The sequence below is a fragment of the Myotis davidii genome, unplaced genomic scaffold (genome assembly GCF_000327345.1).
Source record: "Myotis davidii unplaced genomic scaffold, ASM32734v1 scaffold242, whole genome shotgun sequence".
Taxonomy (NCBI): Eukaryota; Metazoa; Chordata; class Mammalia; order Chiroptera; family Vespertilionidae; genus Myotis; species Myotis davidii.
Window position 1 is genome coordinate 3,559,354 of NW_006295821.1, and position 12,376 is coordinate 3,571,729.

The window sequence follows — 12,376 nt, forward strand, 5'->3', positions numbered from 1 at the left end:
AAACTTTCATTCAACCAAAGTCTAATATTCCTCACATTTCATATACGAGGAAGATAGGGTTCACATTTTAACAATGGTTTAAACCAAAAGTAATATAAGATTTAAGAATATTTTATGTGGCTGAGTTCTACACCTGCTGACAAAGTATGCTAGGTCATTTATAAAGAATAATGGTGCAAGCTGCAGATTTTAATAGCTTAATGCGCAAGCATATTATAGTGCAGGATTATCTTTTCAAACTTATTCTCCAAGAAATATGTAATTTATATCCTTTCTTTATAAAATACTAATGTGTACAAATCCTTTTTTAAATTTAAATATATTTTATTGATTTTTTACAGAGAGGAAGGGAGAGGGATAGTTAGAAACATTGATGAGAGAGAAACATTGATCAGCTGCCTCCTGCACATCTCCTGCTGGGGATGTGCCTGCAACCAAGGTACATGCCCTTGACCGGAATCGAACCTGGGACCCTTCAGTCCACAGGCCAACACTCTATACACTGAGCCAAACCAGCTAGGACTACAAATCCTTTTTGAAATATGTAAAATATTCTTGATTTCAAATTGTCATGCCCTAACACATGTGACTTTCTAATGTTTTACAAGTATGTACCTAATTTTTTAAATGGCATTTAGTAGTTATATGGAAAGAAACTAAAAGAGGAGTGGTGTTAGACAAACTCAATAAAAAATGAGGCAACAGACTCGGAGCGTTTTTATTTGGCAATCCAAGTTAGCAGCAACACTAGGAAAATTCCTAACCCCTCCTGGTATGGAAACTCCTACCCTACCTATCCCTTCCTTTTAATGATTATATTGTAAAGCAAAATAATTGCAAAATAGATTTTGTTTTAACCAAAAAGTCAAAATTATATTTAAACAAAGGTTAAGTTTATATACAAAAATACAAATCATTCCTTTTGTTTTGAAAATTATACCTTTAACATTGTTTTCACACAGACTGGGGGAAATTTAGTGCTGACCAGGGTCTATTCTTCCAGCTACTGATTAAACTAATGAAAGAAACTGTTGAATGAAGTGAAAGCTCTTTAAATTGATGACATTTGACATTTAAAAAACAACAGCAAGCAAAACAAAGGGGAAATAGATGTAATAAATGTCAGTATTATAGCATTCTCAAATGTGGTTCTTTATAAAATGAAAATTAGGTGATATCTTCCAGCATACGGTAACTTTATAAACAGCATATAGCATATAGCATATAGCATACTTCAGGATGCCAAGAAATTGAATTAAACCTCATCTTCAGTAAAGCTAATAACATAACTGTTTTTGAAGGTTGGGACATGTGAACAGTAGTTTAAAACAGAAAAGGAAATAAAGGAAATTTATATCACATTATTCCAAATGTATTCATTAATTTCTAGTGAAGGTTTTGTTTTTATATAAGAACAATTATAGTTATTTTTTTCAATTAATGGTTATATGCATGAATTAAAATTACCCTACATTAAGTTTCTGAATATTAGCTACAAACAACACACATACGTGCAGACACATGAGTTATTCTCCTCCTATGAAACCTGTTGGGGAGTGTTCCATTGGGTAATATATAACATCAGAGAGAAAAACTGCAAACTTGAAATAAACCAAAAAAGACTTAAATAGTACTATATCTTCAATTGTTTAATGTGATGTTTAAATTTAGGCTTTAATTACTTTTACATGTAGGTAATGCAAAATTTCTATATATTTTTTCTTTTTACTTTCTCCAGTGTTAACTGAAAAGGAGAGGGGTGTATTTTACATAAACATAGAGGATGAATTCTGAGATTTCCCCCTAAAGTCTTACTGTCCTATGGAAATGGGCACTTGTTTCGTAGTGAAAAATGGAATACCGTTTTTGAACAAATCATTACGGCCCTTTCGAACCCTGAGCTTCCTCTAAGACAAGAAGCTATGACTAAATTGTTTGACATGGCATTATGGTGAAAAAAATCTTTCTAATTCTATCTTTCCTTAAATGAGCTCTACTTCTTGTAATTCACATGACACCCTTTGGCTGTGGTTGTCTGTTAAATTTCCTGTCCGGTCTAGTTTCAGCAAACCAACACAAATAGCTCACAGAAAAGGCTATGGTAACTACTTTTTTTTTCCCTTTTGGTATTTCCAGTTAAGTGCTTTCTCCTTAGAGACACATTTCAAGGGAGGAAATTAGCCACAAACAAGGTGTAAATAGGTCACAGAAGTTTCAATGCACCAAAAAAAGTGCCATCTCCATCCTGTGAAATTTTAGCATCTCCACGTGGTATCGCAAGTAGAAGTTCATCTCCTTCTTCCAGCTTTGCAATGCCTGGAAAAGAATGGTTTACAAAAACTTCAAGTGGTTGTCCAATGGGGAGGAAAATAAAAAGGAATGTCAAATAAAGCAATTTTGTTTTGGAAAAAGGTTAATGTAGGCATTTACACTTCAAATTACAACAGTGGACTTCTAAACCAGTTACTATTCTACTAGCCTAAAGAAAGTTAAATGAACAGAAGGAGTTCCAGCAGATGTAAATGTATTTACCACTTACTGCTTATAAAATGGAGAACCTAAACAGGAACCAAATGTTAAAGTTTAAGAAAAAAAAATATTAAGTGCATCATAGCACATCCATTGATGGAATATTATATAGTTAAAAATGGTTTTGCTTCATTTTATTGACATGGTAAACTTTTTATAATAATTTAAAACAAAAAACACAACTATATTTACTTCTAAATGTACATATAAGATGTATAAATCATTAAAAGTATAAAAAATACTATTCATTAACAAAGCACATCTATTACATAGTTTTTCTCTAGAGGCAAGATTATGGGATAAGGAATAATTTGGGTTACTTTTTATTAGTCATTATCATAGAGATTAAAGATAATATAATATTTTGGCAAAGGCAATAGATCACAAAGCATTAAGTAATATTAACTCCTAAGTAAAATGGGAATTAACCCCTACCAAAACCTGTTTTGTTTTTTATTTTTCTGTAGAAAATTGTCAAAAGTTTTCTAGAGAGAATAATATAAACTCCATGTACTCAGTATTTAGTTTCAGTGATGGTTAACCCATTCTCAATCTTGTTTCATCTATAATTTGAAGCAAATTCTAGACATTCTATCATTTGAATGCTTCTGTGTGCATCTACACAACTTATCCACAAAAACTGACTATTTTTAAGGTAGATTCTATTTAAAATTCCGACACTAAGTTATTGGCTATTTCAATTCTTTGCGCTTATAGCAATTTAAACTTTTCTACAATCAACACATTTAATTTGTAAATGGAATAATGAATAAGATTCTGCTTAGTGTACAAAAGAGGTTCTTTGGTATATGTTGGGTCCCTCAAAAGGACCAGTTTTAACTCTTCTTTCAGGTTACTATGGAAGCACTTTGGACATTTACATAGTTTTGTATAGTTTTTAATGGTTTTCAACACATGTGCCCTAGAACATATACAAACCTGAATTTTCCTATAGAATGGTTTTATTTAATACTAAGCTTATTAGCATGGAGAAATATCTTCAGGGTCAATATTTATTCTTAAAAAGTAAGGCACCCAGGAAATCTGTCAAGAAAGTAAATATGAGAGCAGCAGCTTATTAGAAAATCTGAAAGTTTGCTGTAAAGCTATAACTACTAATGGGTATAAGTAAGTAGCAGGCTGGCATAGCCTCATTTAATAAAATTTTGCGACACCAAAATACTAGTCACCGCTGGGTGCAGGGAAGCTTTTTTTTTTTTTTTTTAATGAAAATTAGGGGTTCACAATGTAACAAATTTCCTCATCGCCCTGTTAAAGCTGTTTATGGCTGCAGACCCAGAATGACATCATCCCTAACATCACATGCTATTTCCTTTTCTTTCTGATTCATTGTGCATTTGTTAATAAAGGCCTTTGAAATGTGCCATTTCAAGTTGAGCAGCCAGTCTCCAACCCTGTTTTTCCTACTGCCATGCATGGCAACTGCAACTGAAGACATTTGGGGTTCCAAATGGATTTGTCAAACTCACCATAGAGGAATGAATGAGTTAAGATAAATATTATTTTTTTCTAATACCAGCCTTGATTCATTTGGAATTACCTGCCCCCCAAACAAAATAAAGGCCATGTCAATACAGCCCAAACAGACCTGAAATAAATAAAACCTACCCTTTCTCTTTTCTCTCTGTATGTTTACTGTCCCTGAGTTGAAATACAGGCTCACTGCCACAATTTCACACCCCCAAGTCACCTGTCTGGGATCCATTGCACCACAGGTCACCTGTATGAAAGTGAGAGAAGCCACTGGGCAACTTGACCTGATGCTCACATCAGCCAAAGGGAACGCCTTCCATAGCAAGTAAAGAAGAGTTTCTGGTAGCTCACACCCTGGAATCAACCTGGCTGGTTTAAACCAAGTTCTGGAACTTGGTCGTTGTGCAACCTAAGACAACGTGGGTCTTAGATTCCACCTTCCTGAAACAGGAGGGTTAAGTGAACAACCATAAAGCGCAGACCCGGGTGCCTGGCACATGGTAATCATTCTCTTATTCTTCTACTAGAGGCCCAGTGCATGAAATTTGTGCAAGAGTAGGCCTTCCTTCCCCCAGCTGCCAGTACCGGCTTTCCTCTGGCACCCAGGACTCGGGCTTTCCTCACAGCCCCGGCTTCATCCAGAAGATTCTCTGGTCTAATTATCATATTATGCTTTTATTAATATAGATTATTATCACTGAAGAAGATACAGCTTAGAATGGTTCTCCGTGTTGATTGCTATGAAGTTACTGCCCTTTTTATATGTATATTAAATTTATTATGTATATAAAAATGATAAAACTATTAGTAATGATTTTATCTGCTTCAAATAAAACAGACCAGCTTATCACTCAAGATAATCAAAACCACACAGTATATCGAGGAATGTCTTTTTGTCTATTTACAGAGAACTATTATTTACCAGCTGAATAACAGGAATTATTGGGTAGTGTTTCAGGCATGTTTTGAATACATCTGAACAAAGTCACCAGACTCAATTCATCCCCAAAGACATGGACTTTTTTCCTCTGTATTAGGTGTCCCATGGCAAACGTGCTATCGGTGTATAAAACCTGAGAAACAAACCAAAGAGCTTTGTCAGAGGTGAGCACAAAATAGGAACCATTATACAGCAACAGCAGAATGAGGGTGGAACCTACCTGACCATATATAAAAAAGTAACCGGTTTCTTTAACTAATATTTTATTTTCTCTTTCTTCTAGGGCTCTTCCTCTTTTAAAGCTGAGAAGCCAGGGAACAAATGTGTAATCTCCTACAATGAAGAGAACAATTTATAAGACAGGAAATTGAGAAAATCAGTTTTTCACCTCTGCCTAATTACTAAACTAAGTCTGAGACATAGAGGAGATTTTATCTTGAAGAAGAAGGAAGAGGAGGAGGAGGAGGAAGAGGAGGAGGAGGAGGAAGAGGAGGAGGAGGAGGAGGAGGAAGAAGAAGAAGAAGAAGAAGAAGAGGAAGAGGAGGAGGAGGAGGAGGAGGAGGAGGAGAAGGGGAAGGAAGAAGAGAAGGAGGAGGAGGAGGAGGAGGAGGAGGAGGAAGAGGAAGAGGAAGAGTAAGAAGAAGAGAAATCACAGTACTCCACTGGTTTCTCCACTGTTATTTACATATTAACCCAGACAACTACCAGATATAGGAACTTGAGACCAAACCCTTCCTTTGAAATGTCTGGTTTTTCTCTCATTCTTTTGAATTCCAGCAATTCACCTAATGAAGGCCGGATGGGAAAGGCTGAGGCAAAGGGTGTACAAAGCGTCTCCGAATAACACACTAAGAGATTTCTCAGTTTTCCTTCTGCTCCCAGAGCAGACTCGGTGAGTTTGTGAGAGTTTAGCGAAGGTTATCAGGAGAAAGCAAACTCCTCTTTCCACTGAAATAATGTGAGATCCACTGTGTAAATGGATTGGCTCCTGTGAAGGTGAAGAATGCCGATGGTCTGGTCCCCACGATGACAAGGAAGTAAAGCCCGTAGATGTCCATGCAGCGATCATGGATCCAGGATGTTTGTTGTTCAGCTTTGAGCTGAGTTTAGCAAAAGGTCAGCGACTTAACAACAGCTCTAAGAACTGAGACACAGATGTGCACCGGCCCCACCTACCCAGTGGCCTCCCTACTCCATTTTAAGTGACTCTGAGCAATGTTTATTGCATTTTATTTTTTCCATTAACACTTACTGGAAATATTCCTACTTAAGAGAGTACGTGTTTATTTGTTTTTATGTATTGTCTGTATTTCCCCCCACTGCACACACGTTCATATACATCCACATTCACACTCACATACACACATGGATTCTACTCCATAAGGCCAAGGCTATGGGTCTTCTATGGTCATAGCTGTAAACCCAAATGCTAAGAATAAAGCCTAGCACATAGTATGCACTCAGTAATATATGCTGTTGAATAAATATCAAATCCTTAAAGAAAACAAACTAAACAGTAAATTAAAAGCTAGAATATACACTTAAGCATAAACATTATACCATGTTTCTACATCTTAAAACTTAGATTTAAAAAAAAAAAAAAACTTAGATTTTTAGCATGCTAGTTAGACTAAGTGCTGTGATTTAAAGTAAATTTCATCACTGCCTTTATGAAATAATTATGTTGGCATAAAATAAACAAGAGATTTCCACTATCAACATGAGTATGAAAATACATCTCTCCTTCTTTACCACCTATAAATAATATGAAATAAACAGATCTGTGTTCTACAAAATAACTGCAAATGAGATCACACTGAAGGCTGAGTGTAGAAGTAAAGAGAAGAAGAATAAAAAATGGTGAGAAGGGCTGGGAGTGCAAACCTCACAAAGAACCAACAAAAATCAGCTCCCTAAAGGTGAACAATCTCTAACTTACATACAGAAATCTCTTACAGGCAGACAATCCAGGAAATTTCACTGTCAGCTAAAACACTTGGGAAATTAGGAGGGGGTAGGGGGGCAAAGCTCATTTAAATGAAGGGAGAAAAAAGTTTCTGAAGGGGAAAAAGGTTTTGCATAAAACAAAATAAGATGGAAATAAAAAAGGTTAAGAAAAATGTACAACAATAGAATATAGAAAAGAGGTAGGAATTACCAGCATATACTTAATTGGAACCTTGGAGTTTTGACAAAACAAACAACAAAAAGTCAAGCAGGCTAGAGCTACTACAGACTGAAAGGGAACACCATGTGCCAGGAAAAATTGGTTCCAAATAGTTTTGTTAGTTTACTAAAGGCCCAGTGTGTGAAATGCATGCACTGGGCGGGGGGGGGGGTGGGGGTGTCCCTAAGCCTGGCCTGCGCCATCAGTCACATCCTTAGTGCTGTTCTCTCCAGACATGAGCCTGGCTCAGGGCTTCTGGCCGAGTGGCGCTCCCCCTGTGGGAATGCACTGACTGCTAGGAGGCAGCACCTGCGTTGAGCATCTGTCCCCTGGTGGTCAGTGCACCTCATAGCAACCGGTCATTCTGCCGTTTGATCGATTTGCATATTACCCTTTTATTATATTGGATTAGTTGCTGCTCTACCAAATTATCACAAATACACTGACAACAACACACATTTATTATCACACAATTCTAAACATCAGAAGTCTCATTGGGCAAAATCAGGGTGTTGGCAAGTCTATGGGGTTTTTTTCAGGAATTTGGAAAATACATCCTTGCCTTTCCAGCTCTGCAATCTGCCTGTGTTCCTTGGCTCATGGCCTCTTCCATCTTCCCAGGCAGCAAATACCTCATTCTGAAATCTGCTTTCATTACCATGTTACTTTCTCTGGACTCTGACCCTGCTAATCCCTTTTTTAAAAGGATCTTTGTATTTACACTGGGCCTATGCCAATAAACCAGACTAATCTCTCCTAATTCCTTTTCTTAATCACACTTACAAAGTTCCCTCTGACCTATAAGGTAATATACTCACAAGTTTTGGGGATTAGGATGTGGATATTTACTCTATCTACCACAATAGGCAATTCTGAGATATATATTAAAATAAGTATTACATTTTTAAGGTAAGTAAATAATTCTTTTAATAACCAAATAAGAAAGTCAAACCACTTATGAGAACAAAAATTTTTCTTACTATAGTTTTCTTCAAAGTACAAAAGACAGTGTAGAAATTTCTACAAGACACTCAAGTAAAGAAAGGGTAAACTGAGAATGTTATATCTAGCCATCTGTCCTAAAAATGTAAAAACTAAAAAGAAACAGCTTTATCAATGCAAATACTTAGTGACCATTGTTCTCATGAGCTCATTTAAAGTAAACTAGAAGAGAATTAAATTCATCAAAGAAGACATGAATGAGACCACAGCAAAAGGACTTGCAATAAGTATTGAATATATTAATTTGTAAAACAAAGACAAAAACACATAAAGAGAACTCTTTGACAAAAAAAGAACAAAATAGTTTAATGTCATGGCAATATAGAAATTAAATAATTAACAAATTTAGAGAAGTAGAAGAGGAAAAATATTGGTAGTAAAATTATCAATTGTCTCATTTGTACCAGCTGGGGTTTAAAGAATGTAAATTAAAGTTGACAGACCAAGTAATAAAAATATAAAATTTTAATAGTAAATAGATAAAAATTAAGAAATATAATATTGCTATCCAAAAATGTATGGTGAACAAGAGGATAGCGAAATAAAGAGGAATCATATTAATTTGATCATCGATGATCAACAAATATTGTCTAAAAATATAATTATAGATGTCAGAATGATGTCATGGAAAATGGCAGAGTAGAAAGCTCAGAAAATAAGTCTCTTCACTGAAGCAGCAAGTAAGCTGACAAAAACTCATAAAAATCAACATTTTTGGATGTATGAAATATGTAGGTAATATCTGTATATTTGCAAAAAACTTGACAGTACCAAGGGCCTTCATGAAGAGGGGGAAAAAGCCATTAAGTTTCAGTAAGAAAGTATTATAGTATTTTTTGCTTAGTCATTTACTATCTTCCATCTTGGCAGCAGACATGGAAATAGTGGCCTGAGTCCCTGGACCTATGCTGTTGCATATCAAACATTAAGGATATGCATTTTGACCCATCTTGAGGCTCCCTTCAGATGGATGCAGCTCCTCAGGCTGTTGTCAATCAAAAGCTTTGAAGACATATACTACCTGTAGCTACCTGGAGCAAGAGACATCAGATCGGACAGTCAGCAATCTGACAAAAAGCCTGAGAAGGAGCAGGCTAAGGAGGAAGATACTTAAAGGAATACGGGCTTTCACACCCTATCCCATACTCCAAAGAATCTGTAATGCAACACGCATGCCCAGAGCCAGATCCATGCTCAGAAAAGACCTGAAAAAAAATCCTAAACCATCTCTAGTTGATCTTCAGTCTCTACACAAGTGGAAGAGGAAGTCTAAGGCAGAGTTGCTGGCAGCCGGACTAAATGCTAAACGAGTGCCCCAGCTCAGAGCCAATCTGCTAAGAAAGGGGGACTATTTTTTATTATTACTGTTGTTCCTGGCATTTAAGTGAATCTCTGTTAGGATTAAGATTAGAGATTTAAAAAATAAATCTCTGACATATTTCCTTGGGCAAGGAAAACAAAAGAAAAAAAATACACAAATGGGACCACATCACATTAAAATGTTTTTGCACAGCAAGGAAAACCACCAACAAAACGAAAAGACAGCCTACTGAATGGGAGAAGATATTCACTAATAATACATAAGATAAGGGATTAATATCCAAAATTTATAAAGAACTCAGACAACTTAACACCAGAAAAACAAACAACCCAATTAAAAATTGGGCAGAAGACATGAACAGACCTTTTCCAAAGAATACACACAGATGGCCAATAGATAAATGGAAAGTTGCTCAAAACCATTAATCATCAGAGAAATTCACATCAAAACCAAAATGAGATGCCGCCTCATACTGTCATCAATAAATCAATAAATCAACAAACAACAGCGTTCATGAGAATGTGGAGAAAAGGGAACCCTAGTGCACTATCGATGGGAATGCAGATTGGTGCAATTACTATGGAGATTCTTTAAAAAATTAAAAATGGAACTGCCTTATGATCTAGCAACTCCACTTCTGGGAATATATCTGAAGAAACCCAAAACACTAATTCAAAAGATTATATGCATCCCCATGTTCACTGCAGCATTATTTACAATAGCCAAGATATGGAAGCAACCCTGCTGCCCATCAATAGATGAGCGGATAAAAATGTGGATACATATACAGAATGGAATACTACTTGGCAGTAAAGAAGAATGACATTTTGCAAGACCTAGAAGGTATTATGCTAAGTGAAATAAGTCAGACAAAGAAAGAAAAATACCATATGATTTCACTTATATGTGGAATCTAATGAACAAAATAAACAAACAAAATAAAAACAGACTCACAGGTACAGAGAACAGACTGATGGCTGAAAGAGGGGGAGTGGGTTGCAGAGCTGGGTGAAAACGGCAAAGGGATTAAGAGGTAGAAATTGATAGTTATAGAATAGTCACAGAGATGTAAATTACATAGGAAATATAGTCAACAAAAGAGTGCTAACTATGCTTAGTATCAAGTGGGTTCTTGAAATATTCGGGGACCACTCTATAAAGCACATGATTGTCTAACCACTAAGCTGTACATCTAAAATTAATACAGAATAATATTGAATGTAAATTGTAATTGAAAAGTTTTAAAAAATGTAAAAATTTTATGATTTTAAGTAAACAAAATCAAATAAATGACATGCTTTTTAACTTAGATACTTCTATATAAATATTTAAAAGAAATATATTGTTTCACTTTTTTTAACTGTACATATCAGCCCTGGCCAGTATTTACCAGTGGTTAGAGCATTGGTCCATGCACTGAAGGTTGCAGATTCGATTTCTGGCCAAGGGCATGTACCTCAGTTGCAGGTTCGACCCCTGGCCCTGGTTGGTAATGTCTCTCTCACATTGATGTTTCTCTCTCTCTGTCTCTCCCCTTTCCTTTCACTCACTCAAAAAATCAATGGGAGTCCTAGCTGGTTTGGCTCAGTGGAGAAAAATAAAGAAAGAAAGAAAAAAAATCCTCGGGTGAGGATTAACAAAAAACATAAACAAAAAAATGTACATATTACACTAACCTTTTTAAATGCTCTTTTCAATCAACATTAAAATATTAAACTATATGTTGATATATGCCCTAATTAGTCTTCGCTAATAAATAATATTCTATGAAAAAAAATCAGGCTGACGACAGAGCTAACAAAAAAAAAGACTTTAGTGACCACACAGAATAAGAAATACAATCTTTGCAAAAATATTTTTGGAAAATCAGTAAACCAATGAACAACTGCAGCCCACAACAACCAACAGCAAACCTGTGGGATGGGAAAACATAATTTCCAAACTTACTACATTATAATATTTAAATTGTTCAATCTTCAGAGAAAAATACAAAACAAATAAACAAACAGAAAATTATGGATCATTCACAGGAAAAAAAAAAAAGAAATTGTCAAAAACTATTCCCAAGGAAGCCCAGATATCGAACTTAACAGAAAAAAAAAGACTTTACACCTTTTAAATATGCTAAAAGAGCTAAAGGAAATCATGGAAAGGGAACTGAAGAAAACCAGGAGAATTTTGTTTGAATAAATAGACACTTATCAGTAAAAAGATAAAAATTAATTTTGAAAAGGGAACCAAACAGAACTTGTGGAGCTGAAAAGTAAAACAGCTGGGGTGAAAAGTTACTGGAGAGTTTACACAGCAGATAGAGCACACAAAATACAGAATCATCCCTAGCTGGTTTGGCTCAGCGGATAGAGCATCAGCCTGCAGACTGAAGGGTCCTGCGTTCAATTCTGATCAAGTGCACATGCCTGGGTTGTGGGCTGGATCCCAGTAGGGGGGCGTGCAGGAGGCAGTCTATCAATGATTCTCTCTCATCATTGATGTTTCAATCTCTCCCTCTCCCTTCCTCTCTGAAATCAATAAAAATATATTTAAAAATAAAGACAGAATCAGCAAAAGGGAAGACAGAACAATTGAAATTATCCAGTCTGAAGAGCAGGAAGAAAAAGGAAGTAAAGAGAACATAAGAGACCTGTAGGACACCATCAATCACACTAATATATGAATTCAGAGAGTTCCAGAAGGAGAAGAGAAAGGCACACAAAGAATATTTGAAGAAATATGCTGGGGTCCAACCCCAGCAGGCCCAGGGGTCCCCAAAGGTATGGACGGAGTCGGCGAAGACTATCCACCCTCTTCCTACGGTGGAGTCCTATCCGTCCTGAGTGCGGGGTGCTTACCTAAGGGTCCCTGTTCGGGCGCCATATGCTGGGGTACAACCCCAGCAGGTCCAGGGGTCCCCAAAGGTGTGGAT

At 36.1% G+C, this 12,376-nt stretch overlaps 1 protein-coding gene across 1 annotated transcript in view; it reads right to left on the minus strand.

Annotated features, from left to right (window-relative positions):
• Positions 1 to 705: 705 nt before the first annotated feature.
• TNFSF13B (tumor necrosis factor superfamily member 13b) overlaps positions 706 to 12,376 on the minus strand; it is a 31,743-nt gene continuing 20,072 nt past the window's right edge. Inside the window, exons 4-6 of the mRNA XM_015568436.1 lie at positions 5,184 to 5,296; positions 4,946 to 5,096; positions 706 to 2,316 (exon numbers count right to left, since the gene is read on the minus strand). Of these exons, the coding sequence (XP_015423922.1) occupies positions 2,204 to 2,316; positions 4,946 to 5,096; positions 5,184 to 5,296 (377 nt within the window). The 3' untranslated portion in view covers positions 706 to 2,203. The remainder of the gene's footprint in view (positions 2,317 to 4,945; positions 5,097 to 5,183; positions 5,297 to 12,376) is intronic.